The sequence below is a fragment of the Sorghum bicolor genome, chromosome 1 (genome assembly GCF_000003195.3).
Source record: "Sorghum bicolor cultivar BTx623 chromosome 1, Sorghum_bicolor_NCBIv3, whole genome shotgun sequence".
Taxonomy (NCBI): domain Eukaryota; kingdom Viridiplantae; phylum Streptophyta; class Magnoliopsida; order Poales; family Poaceae; genus Sorghum; species Sorghum bicolor.
Genome location: NC_012870.2, coordinates 77,713,419 through 77,737,341, shown reverse-complemented (window position 1 = coordinate 77,737,341; position 23,923 = coordinate 77,713,419). Strand labels below are relative to the sequence as shown.

The window sequence follows — 23,923 nt, the reverse complement described above, 5'->3', positions numbered from 1 at the left end:
GTCAGCGTGCCATGACAGTGGTGAATGGAAGAAAGAGAAAAAGAAGAAGAGGAAAAAATACAATTTAGTTTAGAAATTATGAATGTGGTGGTATATTTTTGAGATGTGTGAAATATATTAGCACATTTTTAATATTCTAAATAGTAGTAATATATCTCTCCAAACCGTGATACTTTGAATGGTATTTATCTAATTATAACTCTAAAAAATACTATGCGGTATCCATAGTGACCTGCTTAGACATTCTCTAATATTCTATACATCAACATATGTTATTATCTTATTGAATAAATAAAAACAAGAAAGTATAGACTTCAAAGTTATATAGAAATAAAAATGTTAAAAAAAAACTATTTCACATTACCTAGTGCACATTATCTAACTTTGTAAAATAGCAAGGCTGTTGTGGACTTCTTCTTTTTTAAGAAGTTTTCTATTTTACAAAATGGCTAAATAATAAAATTTGGCTACTAATTTTAGCCAAGCTTTTGGAGTTGCTCTAAGAGCAACTCCAAGAGTTTGGCTAAAATTAGTAACCAAATTTCATTGTTTAGCTATTTTGTAAAACATAAAACTTCTTAAAAAAGAAGAGATCCACAACAGTCTTGTTATTTTACAAAATCAGCTAGCTAGTGTCATGGCTATATATAGCCACCGAAAATCAAGGGATAGCCAACTTTCTATTTTACAAAAGCAGATAACACAACTATTGGAGTCTACTTTTTGCTTTGCAAATTCTAAAATAGCCTCTACAACAAAAATAGCCAAGCTGTTGGAGTTGCTCTAAAGTGACTAAAGTTTAGCTAGCTAAAATTTAGCAATGAACCAAATAGGGCCTAAGTCAGTCAGCGTGCCATGACAGTGGTGAATGGAAGAAAGAGAAAAAGAAGAAGAGGAAAAAAATACAATTTAGTTTAGAAATTATGAATGTGGTGGTATATTTTTGAGATGTGTGAAATATATTAGCACATTTTTAATATTCTGAATAGTAATAATATATCTCTCCAAACCGTGATACTTTGAATGGTATTTATCTAATTATAACTCTAAAAAATACTATGCGGTATCCATAGTGACCTGCTTAGACATTCTCTAATATCCTATACATCAACATATGTTATTATCTTATTGAATAAATAAAAACAAGAAAGTATAGACTTCAAAGTTATATAGAAATAAAAATGTTAAAAAAAACTAATTCATCTTACCTATTGCACCTTATCCTCCTTGGTATAAGTCAACAATTCATCTAACCTTATCCATCCACCTCATGGAGTGTCTCCTTTTATCCACGTCTCTCACATGTCGATGTTGTCTTTATCTTCTTTAGGCTACGATTTATTGCCTATGCATCCTCGTGCACATCATCTATGTCTGTCCTTCTCCCACTATCCGCTTGTTGTCTCCAGTTGCACCCATAGCCTTCCTTCTGACCGAGCCTGCCGCTAGCCTCCTCTAGACGTGCTTTGTCGTCTCTGCCGCCACCTATCGTCCCTTCCTCAAGCAACACGGTCTTAGATCTAGGGCTCTAGCATGGACAGAGCTCGGCGTGCATGGGGCCACCTCTCACGACTAGCGCTAGTTGTGTTTGGTTTCGGTATAAGATGGAGTGTGGTCGTCTTATCTTTAATTTTTTTAGATGGAACCATCCCAACTTAGCATTTGGTTGAGGGTACAAAGTCATCTTTACTTGGTTGGGTGGATCTAAGGGGTGTCTCGCTTCTTGAGGCGGAGACAACTTACGGTGGGGGCCTTACTTGATTTCATTTGGGCCTGTCTGTCATGCTTATAGTTTTCCTCTTTTATCACCCTTACTTATATTTTTTTAGAAAACCTGAGGTTGTTGGTAGATGCAGTGACACTATGACAATGAGGTACCAAAATCTAGGATAACCGAGGCACGAAACCAATGAAACATACCACCTACTTCTTCGTTGCTCCGTAATAGAAGTAGTCAAGAGAAAAATATCTAGTAGGAGGGCTTAAACGCGTGTAGAAATAAATTTAGAATTTTTGATACAAAATATAAGACAAGTAAAAAACTTTTTTTCTTTCTCGTACTAATTTAGAAATTAGCAAACACTATATTTTAAGAAACAAAATATGAAAAACTCTTGGAGATACTCTAAAGCCACACTTGCAGCCTGCAAGGAGCATTCAGGTGATCCCTCGACCTCGAGGTCGAGGCACTGCAGAACAGGCACATATAGATAGCTTTTTCTTTAACAAAAACGAACAGCCACTCAGATATGCATCTAGTCTAGTGACCTTTTTTTTTCTTTTTAAATATCTAGTCTAGTGTCCTATAGTGCTATTTTTTTTTCATGCCATGCTGGGCAGGGACCTTGCTTAATGGGCCGCTTGCAGGGAGCAATATGATTATGCGGCCCAGTTTGGCTTACTTAGTTACATGATTACGTTCCTCTGATTGCGAATAATATCACAAGAAGCAATATTTAGTACCACATCACCTAGCCAGAATCGTGGGTCAGACGAGGTGCATATAAAAGGAAGAGATACCCATATTGGCAACTCATACCTTTCTCGGCCTTTTGGCTAAGATCAAGTGTAGTATCTGTTTTTATCAGTTTAATATCTGATATGTAGACCATGTGTCCACTTTGATATTAAATTTATTTTTTGTGGGAGAGAATCAATTACAATGGCTTGCCATTGGGATTTTCGAGTGTCGCTCAGCACCGTTGCACTATCGGCAGAGCCTGGCACATCCCACAAAGTCAAAAATTAAGTTTTCAATTTGATCTATATATAATTGAAATTTTGATAAAATTTAATTCAATTCCATTATTCTAATATGAATAATTGAATGATCTTGAAGATCTTGTTTGACGATAAGTGTTCTGATTGGACTTTACTGAAATAAAAATATTTATTCCTAATTCAATGTTTTCTGAAAATTTCAATTGCTGCCTTGCACAATCTTTATTGGGTTCAAAAGGTTTGTGGTATGGACCAATTATTGACTGCTTTGGGGCTTATTTTGTTCAAGTCATTTTGTTCAAGTCTGAAGTGCCTTGAAATCACAATCGGCTGGTGTAAGGCCTTGTTTAGTTCCCTTCTAAAAACTTTTTGCCTCGAAGTTTGGACGTATGCATGACACATTAAATATGATTTAAAAATAACTTATATTATAGTTTACATGTATTTTGCGAGATGAATCTTTTAAGTTTAATTAATTCATGATTGGACACTAATATTATAGTTACAAATGTGATACAGCACCTAAAAACTTTTCTTTTCGCGAACTAAACAAGGCCTAATTAGCTACGTAGTGCCGCAGTTAGAAGGTGTGGAACAAATTGCTTATTTATAAGAGCAAAGCATATGGTGGTAACTTGAAATTTAGTCTACGAAGGATTTTTATTAAAATCTCTGTTGTTTTTTATGATGTGATGCCTGCATTTCTTAGCTTACAACTGTGGTTGTATGCTTAAAGTTACAAATCCACAGTTGTCAGCTAAGAAAAAAATTCCTTCTTTTTCGTCTTATAAGGATACTGGGAAAAGACCAGCAGATAAGTTGATACTGCAGTGTTTTTCAGTTAAAACCTTTCTGCATGGTATTTCATTTTTAGCAGCGACTTGATGCATGTAAAGTGTGTGATTGTCATTTTGAGCTTTTTGCTTACCTAGCCCTCTTTTTTTGAGGAAACAGGAGGGGCGATGGCCCCTACTGGAATTTATTAAGCAAAATTGTAAAGCAATTACAAATACAGATCAAAAAAAGAAAAGGTCAGAAGAAAGAAAAGAGGAAGTTCAGAGCTAGCAAGCCGCAAATTCTGAACCAGTTGTACACCACCAATGATCTAAAAAATTAAGGAATAGCACTTATCCAATCTTCTAATCTTGGTGAATAGGCTTTCTTGGCACGCAGCAAAAGAGCATCCATTTCCAGGAGAAACAAATTCTTGCAGCTCTGTGTCGAGGCATTGACATGCTTGAAAATCTTATTGTTTCTAGTCATCCAGATAGCCCAGCTTAGCAGAATGATAACTTCCATGAAGAAAGGTTGGTTGAGCTGATTCTTGAGGCATTCTAGATTTAGAAAAGGATTAGCTGTTGGGTCCACACTCAAGTTTATTAACCTCCAACAGTCCTGTGCAAAGGTACAATTAATAAAAAGGTGTTCTACTGTCTCTTCTGTTTGTTCATTGCATAAGACACACTTATAATCTTCCATCTTCATATTTCTTCTTCTGAGCAAACCTCTAGTGCTTAATCTATCTTTCATGAGCAACCAGAAGAATACACGGTGCTTATTCTGACAAGAGCTCTTCCAAAGCCATTTGAAGGCAGGATGAATATTGCAGTGACCACTCAATTGCCTGTAAGCTTTCCTTGAGGAGAAGGTGGTAGATCCCCATGAGTAGGTCCAGATATCAGAAAGATCAGTTAAGTGCGTTTCTTGCATAATACTTTGAAGCTGACCCAACTGGACAAAAGCTTCCACTGAGAGTGGCAAATGGAAGAGGCTATGCAGGTCTGGAGTTAACTTTGCTTCATAAAAGGTTATTTTCTTCTTTCTTGAGAATGAGTATAGTCGAGGGAAACTGAGTCTGGGTACCATCCCTTTCCAGAGATCCTCCCAAAACAAGCATGTTCTTCCATCCTGAATGTTAACACAAGCCATACCTTTGTATTTATCAATCAGCTTGAGGATATCTCGCCACCAAAAGGACCCAACCTTTCTTGCTGCCGGCAGTCTCCCGTTTTGGTAATATTTTTCCCAGATCAGATTTACCCAAGGAAGATCTTCTCTATTGAGGAATTTATGCCAATATTTGAGCAACAAGGCTTCATTTTGTGTTCTTAGATTTAACACTCCTAAACCTCCTTCTTCTTTATCTCTGCAAACCATTGGCCAGGCAGCTTTGGCCGGCTTAGTTGAGTTGGGATCAGCTCCTCTCCAAAGGCGGTGCTTTCGATATTTGTCAATTTGCTCTAACACTGTGATGTGAAGCTTGAAAGTGCACATTGAGAAAGTTGGCAAAGCAGTGATGACTGAATTGGTTAGCTGTAACCTGCCAGCCTGATTAAGGAACATTGAAGTAGAAATGAGCCTCCTCTCACATTTGCTTACTAGTGGGGAGAAATCAATTATCTTGGGTTTTGTCAACCCAAGTGGAAGTCCAAGATAAGTGAAAGGGAGATCTCCTTTTTTGCAATTGAAGGTCCTTGCCAAGTGCTCTAATTTTTGCTCTGATAAGTTAATTGGTACCATTAGTGACTTTGAGTAGTTTACCTTGAGACCAGTACACTCACCAAAAGATTGTAAGATTCCTTTTAAGGTGAGAAGTTGCCTTGCAGATGCTTGCATGATTAGAAGAGTGTCATCCGCATACTGGATTATTGGAAAATCATTTGTGTAATGCAAATCTAGTGGCAGGCTGAGGATTCCTCTATCATTGGCTTTGTTGATGACAAATTGGAGAAGATCAGCTGCTAGCACAAACAACAGAGGGGAAAGAGGGTCTCCTTGTCTTACTCCCCTTTTGCAATGTATTGTTTTACCTGGCACCCCATTGAGCAAGACTGAAGATGTGGCAGAATTGAATAAGTCCTTCACCCATTTAACCCAATTCTCACCAAATCCCAGAGCCTCTAAGATTTGAACAATTGCATTATGTTCCACTTTGTCAAATGCCTTTTCAAAGTCTAGTTTTATAATAACCATCTCTCTTTTAGACTTATGACAAATATGCAAGTATTCCATGGCCCAAGCTAGGCAGTCCTGAATTGTTCTATTCTTAATAAACCCATATTGGTTCCTATGAATGAGGTTTGGTATTACTTCCTGCAACCTGTTAGCCATGATCTTGGTGATGATTTTTAAGGAGGAATTCAGCAAAGATAAGGGTCTAAAATCATTTATTCTTGTTGGCCCCTCAATCTTAGGCAGCAGGGTGATGAACGAGGTGTTTATGCTTCTTGTACATAGATCTCCATTGCAGAAAGCTTGGTAAAGATCATAAAAATCATTAGCAATGAAGGGCCAACATTTTTTGATAAACTCATTATTAAAGCCATCTGGACCAGGAGACTTATCAGTAGGGAGCTCTTTGATCACTTTATCAATTTCTTCATTAGAAAAGAACAGCTCAAGATCTTCGAGATCATCATGGGAGATCAATAATTCATTTAGGTTGAACAACATGCTCCCAGCTTCTGATGTCCCCAACCTCTCCTTGAAGGATTCCCATGCTAGACATGCTTTTTGCTCATGTGCTGTCCAGACCAAACCCTGATCATCAGTTAAGGCAGATATGGTATTTCTTCTGTGTCTTATTGTGGCATGTGCATGGAAGAATTTGGTTCCTGCATCCCCCTCCTTAATCCATCTTATTTTGCCTCTTTGCTTCCAATAAGTTCTCTGCATTTTTAGGAGATTGATGAGTTTATCACAAAGGAGATTTCTGAAATTCCACTCAGGTAGGCTCAAATCTCTTAGTAGCTCTAGAGTCTCTAGCAGATAGATGAGTGATTTTATCTTTTGAATAGCCAAGCTAAGAGAAGAAAGACTTGACTTCCATTGTCTGATTGCCCTTCTGAGATTTTTGAATTTTTCTGTAAGCCTTCTTGCTGGGTCTTGTTGTTGAGTTTGCACTGACCAGAGTTGCTGAACCATGGGTATGAAATTTTCATGCTGAAGCCAATGGTTTTCAAACCTGAAAAGCCCGCCTTTTGGGATTTTAGAGTTGATCTCAACTACACAGGGCCAATGATCAGATGTTTCCATTATTAGTGATTTGACTACACTGTTTGGATATTTAATTGTCCATCCCGAGGAGGTAAAAAACCAATCCAATCTTTCTAACAGTGGTGGATTTTGTTTGTTAGTCCACGTGAATCGCCTACCAATCAGTGGGAGCTCCACTAGCCCCAAGCTGCTAATAGCCTCATTGAAGAGGAACATTTCATTAATGTCACCTCCATCTCTATTTTTGTCCTCAGGTCTCCTCATTAGGTTGAAGTCTCCTATAACCAACCAATCAAGCTCATCGGGCATCTGTATATTTTGAAACCATCTTAAGAATTCTCTTTTGCCTTCTGGCGTGCAGGGAGCATATACTGTGGTTAAAATCCAAGTCTCTTCATTATGCTGTGAGGTAAAACTGATAGAGATGGCGAAATTGTTGTGCAACAGTAACTCCCCAACAAAAATTGAACTTTTCTAGACCACTAAAATGCCTCCAGAAGCACCATTTGAAGGGATGAACAGAAACTTATCCAAGGCTGGTGGACAGAAGTTTCTGATATATTGGGAGTCAAAAACTTCCCTTTTAGTTTCTTGTAGACAGCATATGTCACTGTTACTTTCAGAGATTTTATTTATAATGGAGTTCCACTTAGTCTCAGAATTAATGCCTCTGACGTTCCAACACAAAATTTTCCAAGAACGACAATGATTCATTAAACACGTTTAGAGAGGGGAACCTAAGAGACCAAAAGAGAAGCGAACCATAGGCCAAAAAAAGAAGATAGAGGACGAAAACATAAGAAAATAGAGAATGCAAACTGCATTAGAAAGCGTCTTAACCCAATATAACAGCCAGGTAAAGGATAACTGGGACCACCAAAATCTAAAAATAACAACACAAAAAAAGAAAAACTTAAGCATCTGGTTGGTCCTTCTTGTCTTCATCTTTCTTCTTGTTCTTGTTCTCTGGTTGGTCCTTCTTGTCTTCATCTTTCTTCTTGCTCTTGTTCTTCTTGTCATTGTTTTTCTTTATCCCTGTAGGAGCTGTCTCTTTTTTCTTCATCAGGTTGTCATCTGTCAGCAGTTCAGGGTCAATTTGAGCAAGCTCCTTTCCCAGGTTCCTTATGACTGCAATAGAAAGAGTGGGGGGCTTGTTGCTGCACCCAACACAGTTTATTTTGGTGCACCCAGTACTCTTGAACCCCTTGTTTCTAACTTTTAGCCTGGAGCTTCTTCTAACCTCTGTTTCCACAAGCCTCACTTTTCCTGCCTTGGGTTTTGCTGGAGTTTGGTTTTCAACTTCTTCATCTAAAGCCTCTTCTTCCTCCATCGAAGTAATCTTATTAAACAAAATGTTTATCGTCCTAGGGACATAAGATACCTCCGTTTCCCTGTGTCGTCACAATTTATAAGATAAATAAATTGTTAGTTGTTGTGAGAACAGGTACATCACATTGAGTAACCTGTCTATGAACAGAGCATCCAAGAAAGGTGAACCAAAATACTGAATTTATGCAGGACACTTTTGGATTGATTGCCCTGAGCACTTTGATCACTAGTGTTCCTGTTGGCGCTTCATTTGAATTGTTCTGCAACTGTTAGGGCATGTACAACCCATAGACGGGAGGTCGTCTCTAAGAGCCTCGAATCTGCTATACAGATAGCTAAAGAGACAGATTGTACAACCCACACACAAGAGATCATCTATAAACTATTTAATGCTTTGCATGTAGCTAAGATTATTCATGAATATTATTTTATATCCATTGTGTTGCTATTTGATAGAACATTGAATTCACAAGAACCGTCAACCTTTTTCATAACTGAAACACCACTATTTTCTAAAATCATTCCATAGACTAGAGCTAAAACTGATCTGCAATCATCAAAAACAAGACTGCAGTTTTATGAAGAAACAGATAAGAGGCAACTAGAACAAACTTCACCTCTAGTAGTATCCAGAATAATCATGGCTACATCAGTAAGAGAAAGCAGACATGCCACAACATTGGAATTCCTCTGCTGCAACATCCACCTCTGTATCCCATGGCCGACAGCTCCACCTGTCGATGCTCCTCCGTCTACCGTGGACGAGCACTTGCGGCACAACGCGAGACTGCGACGGAGCTGGATGGTGGTGGGCGGCATACAGGCTGACGAACTTGCGGAGGAGCTCGTACTGGCCGATGGCACCGCATCTAGATCTTCCGCCCTGAAGCCCAGCGCCGCGTCGGTGTGCTACACCCGCACGGGCCAAAACAAAAATCAAAGCTTTCCCATGCGGGATCCTCGCAAGCAGTCGAGTCGAGGCGCCAAGCCGTACAACGCCTGCTCCCGTCGTCGCTTTGATCTCGGAGCACGAGCCTCCCCCGTCGTCTCGCGAAGCGACGACGCATCCGTCTCCAGGCTTGAACAGGGTTCTTTTTGCAAAAACAACCGTGAAGAGACAGGTTAAAAAGACCCATTGTACATGCCCTTAGGGCACTCACAAGTCACAATGCAGACTCTATCATGGAGTCTAAAGTTATTTATTACCTCGAACAATGTGGACTTAGAGTCTAAATAAGACTTGGAGTCTTATTTTTTCTATCTCTTTCTGCCACATCAGCAAAATACCATAAATAATATGTAATTAATTGTCTTGGACTCTATGATAGAGTCTTGCAGTAACATGATAGCTCTCTACGAGCAAGTATTATAGCAGGCTGTAAGCCAGCTAAATGCTGAGGTGGAGGAGAGAGAAGAGGAGAGAGAGTAAAAGCGGACTGTAAGCTTACAACCGGCTCAGACACAAAAACCAAGAAAATCTGTGAGACAGACAAGTGGGCCATGTATTAATAGTGATGAGCTAACCATTATATGAGTGAGCTGTAAGAAGACTATAAAAAAATCTTACAGCCAGCAACTGGCTGTATTATAATACTTGCTCTACGAAACATAGATGCAGCGGTGTGAAAACCAATCCTAGCAACGATCCGTCTTGTAGTTCGTGCAGGTGCTGCTCGTCCTACGCCACCAGTTTTGATATTTAGGCCTTGTTTAGTTCCGAAAAAATTTTGAATTTCGCTACTGTAGCACTTTCGTTTTTATTTGACAAATATTATCCAATCATGAACTAACTAGGATCAAAATATTCGTCTCGCGATTTACAGACAAACTGTGTAATTAGTTTTTGTTTTCGTCTATATTTAATGTTTCATGCATGTGGCGCAAGATTCGATGTGATGGGGAATCTTAAAAACTTTTTAGATTTCGGGGTGTGTTTAGTTCCGAAAACTGAAAAGTTTTCGGAACTGTAGCATTTTCGATTTTATTTGACAAACATTGTCTAATCATAGAATAACTAGGCTTAAAAGATTCATCTCGTGATTTACAGGTAAACTGTGCAATTAGTTTTTATTTTTGTCTATATTTAATACTCCATGCATGTAGCGTAAGATTCGATGTGACGGAGAATTTTGAAAAGATTTTGCTTTTTGGATGAACTAAACAAGGCCTTACTGGTATTAGCTCTGGATTTTTATAGGCTTGATATTTATGGTATTCTGCAAATATCTCAATGGCACAGAAGTACAAGGACAAGTTTGGTACTATGCCTTGCACTTTTTTTTTTGGACGATCTGCCTTGCACTTTCAGAGAGGGGCTTTACGCTGAATGTGTTGCCTGAAACTTTATGGAGTTTCAGACTCCATTGCCGTGGAAGTGAAGGCGTTGCTTCAGAAATCAGAATTGAGCATTGCCAGGAGGCGTCAACGAAGATAGTTTTTATCGGAATCAGATTTGTTTCCGTGGGATCCGATGTGACCTATGTCAGTGTTAAGAATTGCAGAATCCATGGGGTAACAGTAACCTGAAGAAACGTCATCCGAGCATGTGCGCAGCAATGTGTTGGCCCTCCACAGGTTACTGATTTTCTTCTGAAAACCACGAGCAGAAGTTGTTTTGAAGTCTGAACCGATTGACAGAGTTATCCGCAGCTGCACAGTATCCGAACTTGCTCGCAAAATCATTGCATGGCTACACGGCATTCATTCGACTAAAGCACAACTGAACCTTCTCTCAGTTCTCTGTATAGCAATGTTTTAAGTAGCGAGCTAAGCCTTTTAGCGGCAGCCTCTCTAAAAAGCTAAGAAAAGCTATAGCACGCTTATAGCGGGCTAAGTCATTTAGCGGCTGAGCAAAAAATATGTCAAACATCATGTAATTTTACACATAATAAAGATAAAACATTATGGATACCAATAGAGATAGATATTTAAAAGTCTTACTAACATATTACATCAAAATTCGTAGTTCATACATGATACATCAATAATAACATACATCACATAGGGACATATCCCTGCTATTTGGGCCGATGGAAATGAAGCCCAAGGCCAAATAGGGGCGCTAAACTAACCCAATTTAGCGAAATTAGCGTGCTATTAGCTGCTAATAGCGGAAACCATCATTTAGCGTTGAAATCTTCCTAGCTTAGCAGTTCTCTTCCAGAAACGCTAAATAGTGCTATAGCGCGCTATTTATAATAGGACTGTATAGCCGAAGACTAGCATCGCATCTTCAGATAAGCATATACAACATAGATTAACAACAGATCAAGGTTAAGCTCCCAAAGAAAAGAGAGTACCAATCTGCTTTCTCATTGCTGAAACAAACACAAGTAGACATACGCTGGACTAGGCCTATGTTCGCTCGTATATTATTGGTAGCTACAGAGACGAGCACAGGCCACACTATCATACTAGCTACCTCCAACAATTCACTTCATAGTTCAGAGACGATCGGATCGGAGAGGCTGTTCTGTTCAGGTTGTCGCCGAAGCCAGAGGCGACGAGTGCGCAGGCTGAGCGAACCCCGTGTAGCAGCTGAGCACATCGCCGCCGCCCTCTTCGTCGTCGTCCGTGTCCCACAGGAAGGCGGCGTGCGCGGCGAGGACGTGGCTGTTCTGCGGGGACGCCTTGGCCGCCCGCTCGAAGTAGCTGGAGGCGCGCTCCTCGTCGCGGTGCACGTCCCACACCAGCTTGGCGTACTCCGACAGGAGCTCGCCGTCGTCGGGGTCGGCGAGTATCGCACGGGAGTAGTACTCCTCTGCCCTCCTGTAGTCCCCTTTCACCTGAAACCCAATGTGCAGGTGCCGCCGTCAGAATTCAGAAACAAAATACGTTGCTTTTTTTTTTATCTTCTGCAAGATCTGCGTGCCCAAACTGACAGTAGTAGAACGCAAGAAGAACGAGACTGGTGCTTGCCTGGTACAGGAACTGTGCATAGTTCCTCAAGAAGAGGCCGTTGCAGGGGTCCTCCTCGATCATCTTCTTGTAGTGCATCTCGATGCCGGAGCGGTCCCCTCCGTTCCCCGACGCCACCAAGTTCCCGCCACCACCGCCATCGCTGCCACCGAACCCGCCGCCGCCGTCGGCGCTGAGGAGGCCCGAGCCGAGGCGGTCGATGCCGAGGCCCCTGGCCAGGAACAGCGGGTGCTCCTGCGAGTAGGTGCTGCCGTTGCCGTCGCCGCCAGCAAAGCTGAACTGGCCGAAGCGCAGCTCCCGCTCCACCTCGTACGCGTCCTCCTCCTCGTCCTCCTCTTCGTCGTCGGTGGACGACGCCTGCCGGCCCCTGAACGACTGGATGGTCTCGAGCGGCACCGGGCGCGCCCGGGGCGCGCCCTTGCCGGACGGCGGGAGGTGGTGGTGGTGGTGGTCGTCCGCGCGGACGCCGGCCAGAGACGCGAGGTTGTCCTCGGAGCACGTGCGGCGTATGCCGGTGCCGAGGCCGCGAGTGCGCTCGTGGTCGGACCCGGACCCGGGCCCGGCCAGGTGGCAGGAGATGGGCGGCGGGTGGTAGGCGGCTGCCGCCGGCGACTCGGGAAAGTGGACGGCCGGGGAGGACACCGCCGGCGAGTGGCTGCCGGAGGGGAGCAGCGCGCCGAGGACCGGCGTGGATGCGCTCCTCACGAGCATGGTCGCTAGCCAAGGCTCCCTCGACGCAACCACTGGACGCCGGCACGCCTGGCGGGGATCAGTGTGATCCGGAGATCGGAGCTTTGCTTGGAACTCCAGACAAAATGCTGCAGGGCAGCGTTGCTAGTTAGCATAGCATGTGCTTGGGGTTTTAAGGGCCCGCCCCGCGCGGTAGCTGCGGGATCTGCATGATTGCATGCGTAGTACACGGGAGCAGCAGGCAGGCGTGTGCGTGTGTGGCGTCGCGTCGTGCTCACACTGCTGGATGGGCTCGCCAACGGTGGAGGAGGAACGGCGGGGTGGGCGCGGCGGGACTCATCAGCTCCTCACGTTTGGTTTGGCGCCCGGTATGGCGATGACTCGCCACGCCCTTTACACCTCCGTCTCTCGTGTCGTCTTCTTCCTCCGCTTTTTCTTTTGCACAGGAAGCCGACGTAGGCACTGGGGTACACATCACACACGGCCACACGGGGATTCACATGATTTACGCCGGCGAAGGGGTCCTCGTCCTCTTCCTCTCCTTCGCCACTCGTGCCTTCTTCTTTAAAAGAAAAATTGAAAAAAAAAAAGCCCCCCTGTCGCGACTCATGCCTTGTGTTCGTGACTTTATTAGCTCACCTCTCTATCATCATTGGAGCGTTCGTCCGCGTCCGTCAAGCTGGGTCTTGGGAGTCGGGAGGCCTAACCCGCGTCTGCCGTGGCTCAGCACGTGTCCAAAAGGAACCAAGGGAAGGTACACGTGTGTGTTTAATCATGTTGGCTCTTGGCTGTTGCCTGTTGCTTTGATTGGCTCCGAGCGCACGCGGCGCTGGCCGTGGTGAGCCAGGGGCAACGGCATCCCCGACCACTGGGAAGGCCAAATACGCCGTTAGACGGCGCGTGACCGTTGCTCTGGAGCATCACAGGCTGGCCTGTGAGGCTGTGACCTGCCCGGCGACGGCGAGGCACATGCCGTACTTGTATTATGGTTTATGGACGTAGCTGTGCAATCACATTTCACACGTCCACAGCACTGGCGGACCCAGGGCCTCCGCCCGGGCTCGTCAGCGGTACGGAAAATTAGCCTACTTCAGTTGCTTAGCCCACTTATTCTATAAAAAAACACTTAGCCCACTAACCACAGACAGACTAAGTAATTTGTGATCGATCAGGACTATAATAAACCTGACATATATATACATACATATGTGAAGGGGTCTTTATATCAACCCATTGATTTTTGAGAGTTTAATGTGTAGTCTTGGCTCTCCACTGTATTTACCAGACAAATACATATACATTGCCGTTTCTGAGTTTAGATCCTACAATATTTTTCAACGTGTACCCACGTGTGCAGAGTCTGCAGGTGATGTATCCGTATCTTCACTGCCCCTCCGCTTGCTGAGCCAGTTGGTCCTGTCGCCAAACACCAAGCAAAACTTACAGCTCAAACCACCACACGAAGTTTCAAATATACTAATAGCCATTCCTATTTTTACAGTTTTGCATTTTTTTTTCGATTTTGATGCATAGACAATAAATTAACCTTGTTTGAGGGCTCGTGAAGTTGCTCTTGCCATTATAGCCAGAGATGCTATAGCGAAGTCAATAGTGCAGAACAGATACTAAGAACTAACTACATTTCACAAACTAACGCAACAAAGAAAAAGCGCCAAAGTAGTCATTACCTCAGTTACAAAGAAGGCATGGAATCCATAAGGAACCCTATTAGGAAGCTCAACCACTGCAACTGGATCAGCAGACATTGTCTTCGCATCTATAACATTTACTTCAGATTTCCTGCATCCACAAGAACACATGTCGAATCAAATTGAAATCATCAAATTGAAATATTATGAGCAAGATGCATATGTTGGGTTCTCAAGTTTTCGACATCATCAACACCATTGTCTGTTAGACACTTCAGGCCTTCTATTAAATGGGCAATATATGCAGGGATAAGAGGATGCAGAGCCAAGGAATAGAGTACCCTGTATTTTCGTCGTGCACAAAGAATATCAAATAGCCATCATCTTCTTCTCCAGATACACCTGGCTGCTTGGGAACAAAAATCGCCTCTGAACCGAATCTACCAGGTCCCAGGTCATATATGCCTTGTATATTTCCTCCCACTTCAAGTTCTTTCTTACCACTCTCCGGTTCAGCATGCAGATCAAATTTTATGATGCCAGTCACCTTCGCAATGCTATCAAGTATAGTGCAGTAGACAAACCGCTGCTTTCTGTTCTCAACAAAATGGCGAATTAGAAAGCCTTAGAGCTTCAGGAAGCATCTAACTAGAATTCTTTATGACATTCAGTTCATAGTATTATCTACCAGAGGAAATAAAATTTAAAAATGAAATTGACAGTAAGTGTGCTTCCACTCCAACAAAAGAAACATTGCTAACTGAATTGAAAATCTCCACCTTGTACCTGCCAGTATAGCTCTCATTAACACGAGGAAAATCTACAGCAGAAACAGACAGTTGCTTTTGTGAAGCAGCACCCGTTTTCATGTTGAATCTCATCTCGTACCTAAAATATTATCATTAGGAAAATGGCAAGCTCTGCATTACTCCATATAAAATATAGATTGAGATTGCAGGTACATACAGCTCATTCCCGAAGTTTTCGAGCTTGTCACTTTGATGTCCATTCACCTTGTCCAAATCTGGATTCTCAAGGCGGCAGGTAATGAGAACAACTTCATCACCCTCTTCCCAAGCATTAGCTGTGACAATACATGTCCTCAAAGATCAGCTCAAACTAAGAAAGTGCAATACATGGAATTGCATAGTCAAGCACAGTAATTGGAAACGGATCTAGCTTGAGTTCTGTTCTTTATACTGTCGCATAATTCTATCAGAAGCTTCTAAAGGAGAAGCACAAGTTTGCCAAAAAAAAAGGAGGTTCAAGAAAAATCTAAAAAGGTCATACATTCAGCAGAAAGCTAAAGGCGCCATACCATTATGGAATATGAAGCAATTAGGGAGTTCAAACCATCTGATGACTTTTTCATCCTTTGCGTAGCGTGGGAGAATACCAAAACGAGCTTTCTTTGTAGGATCAAACTTGTAGATAAACTCACCGTTCTTCACCATTTCCTGTAAACAATAAAAAAACAATAAGGATCTAGTTATGAAAACGGGTTTGAAGCATTTCCCGAGTGCATTAAATGGAAATCGACTAGGACATCTGTCAGCTGAATGTAAATAAGTAGCACAGAAAGAAAATGCAAAGAAGGTTTTCTGTGCACCAATACCACACACCTTTGGTCGGAACAACAAAGGGAGGTCCATAAAAATAGAGTAATTCTCCGTGATGGCAAAGTCATGCATCATTACAGATTCTGGTATTGTTATTGGCACAGGATCAAGCATAGCTCCTTCTTTGGTAATCACACGGTATGTACAGTATGGAGGTTCGTGTGAATATCCAAATGTGAACATTTCATCTAAAAGGAGGGTAAATGCAAACATTAAAAGTCAGAAATCAGAGGGAAATCAAGAAATAGTACTAAGCCAATGTAATTTACCTGTAAAAGGGTCAACCTTTGGATGGGCGGTGAAAGAATGTTTCAACCTTTTGTCATAATCCAACAAGCCAAGAGTCTGCAAGTCTCCATCTTCAAGGACCTTAACAACATCTGAAAATGTGGAACACATGTTCTGCATTAGCATAATTACTGCAAAGGATGTGTGGTCTGTGGATAACAAAAGGTTGCAATAATGTGTAAAAATCATCATGAATCAGGATGTGATCTCTACATAGATGCAAGCAGAGTATGCCATCAGAAAAGATTTTCAAGATTACTATGGCAAATCTGTCTTACACAGTGTGACGTCTTTTGCTGTGGTAAATGCACTTGGTGATTTAAATCCTATTATCAACAAATATTTTTTGTGGGAGCAAACAACCAATAGACTGTTTGTCATTATTTCCATATTTGTATCTCTCTTCAACCTGAACTCCTACATTATTCTTTACACATACCCTCTATAGCTGCATGGCACAGATGAATCAACGTGTCCCCTACATGCCTTACATAGTGGAACATTATCTCAAATAGTGAATTCTACATTTTTTTGGGTACTGTCACACAAGTTTTAGCATATGATTTCTTTATTGTTACTTCTTGTTAGCCACAAGAACATACAATACTGCTAAAGTTTGGGGAAATTTTACCAATTTTATTTATACACAGAAGTTAGATGCCTTTCCAACAGGGCATGTCCACAAAAAAGAGTGTGATAATGGGCTGAGAACTTACATGGCTTATCTGCTTCTGACAAGGCCATGAGTTTACCATGATGATATATAAGTGCAGTATTAGCTGGAAAGATAAAGGCATCAGAAAACCAAAATGTCATCACAAATTGCTTGTGAAACAATTGTAGATTTACATCGCATACAACAACACCCTTAATTAGACATGATATTTAACAGACACATCATAGGCTAAGGTGGTACCTGTCCCAAATCCATAGGTAAAATCCAAGACTTTGAATTTTTTCCGGAGTTGCTGCATTTGGACCATAAACAATCCAAAAAATCCCTTCAGGTCTCCAATCTGCAAATAATTGAGGGAATAATCACATATTCACATGCATGTATGATTTTGTACGAAGCTTGTAAGGGGTAAGGAGGACAGCCAGGTGGAGCTGCCTAGGAGATGGATTATATTAGACACTGGAAAGGCTCAAATAATTAAATTGACTCTTCATTGCTTGATTGATTACTAAGGGTGGCAGCCTCTACATGCTTGACAGAACAAATCTAGATAAGCTGTGAGCTTAACAAATAATAGATATTCTAACATCCCTATTCTCATGCTACAATACAAGCGTACTATTCAGTATTCACGTGTGTGAACAGTAATTCCTGCACATAGCACTGATGGCCTATGCTAAAGTTGTATGGTTTGAATTAGGAATTTAGGATCAACATTATCCTTGAACTGTCAGATGGTAAGATCTAAACATCATTTGTATGATACTATTGTCTACTAATTGATGCTATAACCAAGAATAAACTACGCTCTGAAATCCAAATATGTCATCAATATAGCGGCAAAGAAACAAAGATGACATCACAATATAAGTCACATTAAGATATGACAGCTTATAAGCTCACCATACTCCAAGACGATGGTCATCGATTTGGAACTTTGGATATCTCATTAAAATCTAAGCTGGTTTCAGAACAAATATTTCCATAGCAAAATGGTGGACCAGAAAAAGCATATGCCTAGTATGTATTCAAAATCTTAGTGAATCGAGAGAGAAGTCACACATTGGTTAGCTATAAAAAGAGCAGACTTTGGACATGGAGATAAGTATGTGTTAGCCTTACAACTTCAAATGGTCATTTGCTAATAAAATGCTTAGGTTTCGAGTGAAACAAGTAATTTTACCTTCATAAACTTAGCTCCACCAAAATACTCTTCTTGTTTGAGGCGAGCAGTCTTCACATATCTTGATACATAGGTAGCTTTTCCATCTTTAATACGCATGGCATGAATCATCCTATTAGACAAAATGAAGATGGTATCACAATTAGTGCACCATAAACTACTAACGTGACCTCTTGTATTTTTGTAGACTATTCACGTCTTTCTTCATTACATCCTGGTAATTCTTTTAAATTTGAATATTGACATGTTTATACTCCCTCCATCCCAAATTATAAGTCATTCTAACTTTCTTGGAGAGTCAAAGCATCTCAACTCTCAAGTTTGACCACATTTATATAATAGAATAATAATATTTATGATACCAAATATGTATCATTAGACTCTTCATTAATTATATTTTCATAGTATACCTATTTGATGTCATATATCTTTGTAATTCTCTCTATAATTTTGGTAAAACTTGAGATGCTTTGACTCTCCAAAAAGTTGGAATGACTTATAATTTGGAATGGAGGGAGTAACTATGTTTCTTCACTGAACAATCAAACTACATAACCTACGTCTTAAATTGTTCATCTACAATTGCGTGTACAATTGGGCATTAACTTTATTATATGTTTTCCTGTCACCAGCTGCAACTGTGTATGAAGAGAATTTTGTGATAGTATAATTGTCCTAATTCTATGCCGCTGTAAAGAATCAAATATACATGAATGGTATATGCAAGTGGCAGCAGGACAGAACGAATGTACTGCTAGAACTATGGTATTCCAAGCCAAACAGGAAGTACCACATACCCGTCTCCATCAAACCTGCATAGACAAAATTGAAAAACAAGCTGTTAATTACAGATACTACACTTAAATATTGGGAAATAGATCTATCACTGTGGGGATCTCCCCCAGTCTTTTGTGGTCAAAAAAAATATTGGGAAGTAGGAATGGAATTTGCATTACAAACAAGTAAGTAACTACAACCACAGCAGTACACACTTATGTGTACATTAAGGAAGATGCGTGAATGCACATCTATGAATGAACCCTTCTTGAATTACATAGCCATATAGAATCTTATGCTTTAGTAACACTATATAATATAGTATGTGATTAAATGCCCTTGGATTGGAACTGTAAAATGGTGTTTAACCTTTTAGGCTTTTACAGAAAAGTGGAGCAGTGACTACGACAGTGTCTCTAAGGAAAAGGGAAGTTGCCGTCAAGTAAGAGTCAATACCAGTGATACCCGGCAACAGGGACAAACTTTGGATTAGGCCCAACCCGGACAAACTCTCCATTCAAGCACTCCTGTAGATGACCAAAAAAAGATAGTGAGACAACGAAAGGAGATATGAACAATCTAGCAAAAACATGACTGCATAAGGAAAATGTCATTACTAAAGGGAGTTGTCTCAAAGAAAGCCAATTCTCATTATTCCATTTAAAGTCGTTCCTTTTATAAGGAGAGATTTATCAAATTACAGGTCATTGCTACAGAGTGATGTAGCCTGTAGTGATATAAAAGGTATTGTGAAGACATAATAACAAAAGATGAAAAGAACAATGGAAGAAGACCAGGCATGAAAAAATATTAGAAGAGTTAAGGTGGGAAGCATTAGTTTAAGATAGTTTTTAGTTAACTTGAAGAGTCCATCTACTGGTAAAAGGATAGTTTTTAGTTGACTTGAAGAGTCCATCTACTGGTAAAAGGACTCCAATGATACTCATACATGTTGCCTACCAATGTCATGGCAAGGCACTAGTAGGAGTACTGTATTGGGTCTGGTTAAAGAGCGCACAGGCACAACAGCACAGGTCAATGTTTTGGTTTGTTTATACAAGGAACCTGAGAATCTGAATCGGTGACAGGAAATTTTTGTGTGCAAACAAAGGAAACACACAAAACTGAAGTATTTTGACGATACATACATGTAGTAGTAGAACTATTAGGCCTTGTTTAGTTTGCAAATTTTTTTGTTTTTGGGTATCGTAGCATTTCGTTTTTATTTGACAAACATTGTCCAATCACGGAGTAACTAGGCTCAAAAGATTCATCTGTAAACTGTGCAGTTAGTTTTTATTTTTCGTTTATATTTAATGCTCTATGTATGCGACCAAAAATTCGATGTGACGGGAAATCTTGAAAAATTTTGCGAACTAAACAAGGCCTTAATTCCTCGGTCCCAAAAAAAATCGACTTGTAGGAGTGATATATAAATATATTTTCAGAATCTACTTTTTTGGTGTCATAAGTACCTATAAAAGTCGGTTAATCTATTGAAGATTCTAGAGTTATTTTGGGACGGAGGAGAATAGTAGCTTTGGCGGAGAAGAAGGGAGAGATGAGAGATGGAAATGGTACCGGGAGGTGTCCGCGGACGGTGAGGTTGGGGGCCGGCGGGGTCTCCTCGACGACGGGGGCGAAGTTGCCGGAGAGCCAGTGGAGCGGCTTGGTCTTGTCGTGGCCGAGGCGCACGACGAGGGACTCGAGCAGGTCGAGCGCCCAGGAGGCGAGCCCCTTGCGCGGGCGCGGCGCGGGCACCACCACGACGCCATCGTGTTGGACGCTGCTGTCCTGATGCTCCGCCTCCGTGCCCATGGCTGCGGCGGATGACTCGTGGCGGAGAAGGGAGGAGAGGGAAGGCGAGTGGCGGTGTAATATTCTGCGAGTGGGCCGGCCGGAACCACCTCGTGTCCTACTCCGCTCCACTCGTGTCCACTGGACACTCGTCTTGTAGTACTAGTCTCTACTCTTGTCTTGTAGTGCTCCTGGGACAGCCGCACCTCCTCGGGAGGGAATCCGCTCACGTCCTCACACCCAAGACCCAACGGCCAACGAAACGCCTCCCGACCCCTCGTCCGCCTTCCTCACCTACTCCTCCGACCCCGCCAAGCCGTCGCCGCCATGGCCCTGGCCGTCAATCTCTACCTCTTCGCCGCCAACGGCAGGGACACATCTTGTCTACAGGCTCCTCTTCCCTTCGGGGCGGGGTAATCAAAGACCGAGTTGCAGGCTCAGGCTCTACCCTTCCGGTCCGGCCACCTGCGCGCGCTCGCTCTCACCGCTGCCGCCAGCCCACCACCGTCCCCACTGTCTGGGCCACGCCGGCCAAAAAGCCCAGGCGAGGCAGAACGGCTGTGTCGACACGTCCGTGACCACGGATCCCATGGCTTTGGGCCGTGGTCACGGACGGTGGTCATGGCTGTTGGGCCATATCTTGTGGAATTATAGTACTGTACAGATGTAGATCAGCATAAATATCATCTACTACTCCCTCTATCTCAAATTATAAGTTTCATTCCAAAAATCTTAGAGAGTCAAACTATTTTAAGTTTAATTAAATTTATATGATAAAATAATTACTATTATTGTGATACCAACTAAGTATTCTTAGATTCTTCCTTAATTTTATTTTCATAGTATACTCACTTTATGTTACAAATCTTAGTATTTCTCTCTATAATTTTGGTCAAACTTAAAAATATTTTGACTCTCCAAAATTTTTGGAATGACTTATAATTTGGAATGGAGAGATAATTGTCAATTGTGGCTCCCAAAAAATATATATGCTAATTGGCAACAACTAGTTTCACAGTAGATCCCTCAAAAAAGAAACTAGTTTCACGGTATAAGGAAGTTGGGATTTTTAGGAATTCCTAGAACGAGGAGACTAAGAGTCTGTTCGCTTGAGCTTATCTGCTAAATATGTCTATTCAGCAGTATTTTTCTCTCACAACAAATCAGCAAACAATATTTTCAACCATGGCTTTTCAGACTCTAAACTTATCACTTTTTAGTGCATGTCCTGTATCTTTAGATACCAACTTAATTTCGTTTCAAAACAAAAGATACCGACTTAGTTCAAACCTAATTTGGAAAAGAATAGTGGGTTTCAATATACAACAAATAAGCCTAATGTCCTATGTTGCCCAAATATGGGAACTTCACCTTTTTGGAGGGGAATGCTTTGGGCCATGCAAGAAACCCATATGGGTTTTAAGTGGGTGGTAGGAAATAGAAAGAATAATAGATTTTGAGAAGATCATTGGTTAGCTAACGCTAGTTTAGCCATTATCTATTGGACTTTATGTTATCAATGAACAAAAGGGAAAACTATTCATCACCTCTGGGATGGACTTAATGTTAACCTTCAAAAGAAATGTTTCTAACTGTATAATGAACTTGTGGTGGGAACTGTGTAGCTTGATGGATGAGATTTCCCTCTCTGAAGAGGAGAATCAAATTTTGTGGATTTTCGCTATGATGTGTAATCTCTTTACGGCTGTGATTAATCACAAGGGGTATCCCGAGATTTGTTAGTTCAATTTAGCATATTTCAATTTCCCCGAGAGCTCAAATTTTTCGATGGCTTTTTGTCCTTTAATAGACTTGTAACTAGAGATATTTTGGCTAAACATAGGGATCTTAGTGACCCCCTTGTATTTTCTGCAATGAAAAGGAATTAATTTCACACTTTGTTCTTGTGATTGTTGCATGGTCATCAATGTTTGGTTAACTGTTTCACAGTTGCTGGGCCAGTCGATTGCTCGGTTCTAGGTTGCTAACAAACGTCAGAATCTTAGTAAGATAATATCTTCATAAGTTATCTGGTCTGCATGGAAGATAAGAAATGAAATTTTATTTTAGGGTGCTACGTAGACGGGGATGAAAAGAGTTCTGTTGCAGATCGTTATGATGCTGAGGACATAGAATCATGGATAGCATTATTCAAACAGCACTACTGGAAACAGGCGCTTCGCCGAGAGCTCGGGACGCTCGGCAAAGAGCCATATCCTCTCAGGACGCGGGACAGTAATTGGAGGTATGTGGATGGGAATGAAAAAAGTTCTGTTGCGGATCGTTACGATGCTGAGGAGATGGATTCATAGCTAGCATTATTCAATCATGGCGTGGGATAACAAGTGGAGGACTTTGCAAGACAACCGGAAATCAAAGCAAGCTCACACCTCAACTTCAGTGGAGGATGGAGAAAGATCACGATATCCGTAAAATAACACTAAAAGTTTACATCCCGTAAAAATACTACTGAAAATTGGACCGTGAACTCAAAGTAGCATTCTGAAAGTTTATGCCCGTTGCTAACTCCTCCAATTCGGCAGCACGGTGCGGTACTGAGGCCTTGTTCAGTTCAACAAAAAACCTAAAATTTTTCAAGATTTTCCGTCACATCGAATCTTGCGACACATGCATAGAGCATTAAATATAGATGAAAATAAAAACTAATTACACAGTTTGCCTGTAAACCGCGAAATGAATCTTTTGAGTCTAGTTACTCTATAATTGGACAATGTTTGTCAAATAAAAATGAAAGTGCTACAATACCCCGAACCAAAAGTTATTACAAACTAAACAAGGCCTAAGAATGCACGGCAACTAAGATTGTTATAATGACAATGCCAAGTGATAAACATACGGGAGATTTACTTGTATGGCCCCTAAAAAAATGCTTCTTCCTTGTATAGCCTCTTTTTTTTTAACCGTCTTCTATGGCCTTCAAACGAACTTTCATTTCTTCTATGGCCTTCCGTCCGTTTTCAGCACTTAACGGTGTTAAGTGCAGGGTAAAAAGACTATAATGCCCCTAGAGTCAATTTTTTTCACCAAGTTTGGTTTGTTTCTTATATATTTTAAGTAATAGTAAACAAATAAATTGATAATTTAGACATTATAACAATACATATTTGGGTCACAATAAATATTTAGACAACATCACAGTACATCATGTGCTCAAAAATTTCATTTATACAAAAAACAAACCAAACTTTGTGAAAAGAAATTTCATGCCAGGGGTATTATGGTCTTTTGCCCCTCTACTTAACACCGTTAAGTGCTGAAA

General features: G+C 41.2%; 3 protein-coding genes across 3 annotated transcripts; all 3 read right to left on the bottom strand.

Moving 5' to 3' along the window:
• On the bottom strand, positions 7,517-9,125 carry LOC110431835 (uncharacterized protein DDB_G0288629-like). Its single transcript, XM_021451506.1, has 2 exons — positions 8,664-9,125; positions 7,517-8,108 (listed from the first exon to the last, which is right to left on the bottom strand). The coding sequence occupies exon 2, from the start codon at positions 8,045-8,047 to the stop codon at positions 7,631-7,633; it is 417 nt and encodes a 138-aa protein (XP_021307181.1). The 5' UTR covers positions 8,048-8,108; positions 8,664-9,125; the 3' UTR covers positions 7,517-7,630.
• On the bottom strand, positions 10,978-13,150 carry LOC8085508. Its single transcript, XM_002465838.2, has 2 exons — positions 11,965-13,150; positions 10,978-11,831 (listed from the first exon to the last, which is right to left on the bottom strand). Exons 1-2 carry the CDS (start codon positions 12,673-12,675, stop codon positions 11,523-11,525), a joined length of 1,020 nt encoding a protein of 339 aa, XP_002465883.1. The 5' UTR covers positions 12,676-13,150; the 3' UTR covers positions 10,978-11,522.
• LOC8080590 (carotenoid 9,10(9',10')-cleavage dioxygenase) lies at positions 13,809-20,766 on the bottom strand. The gene is made up of 14 exons (XM_002465837.2): positions 20,428-20,766; positions 19,303-19,373; positions 18,867-18,881; positions 18,070-18,181; positions 17,127-17,226; positions 16,927-16,989; positions 16,192-16,302; positions 15,926-16,110; positions 15,622-15,760; positions 15,270-15,387; positions 15,090-15,191; positions 14,645-14,896; positions 14,343-14,454; positions 13,809-14,070 (listed from the first exon to the last, which is right to left on the bottom strand). Exons 1-14 carry the CDS (start codon positions 20,662-20,664, stop codon positions 14,038-14,040), a joined length of 1,650 nt encoding a protein of 549 aa, XP_002465882.1. The 5' UTR covers positions 20,665-20,766; the 3' UTR covers positions 13,809-14,037.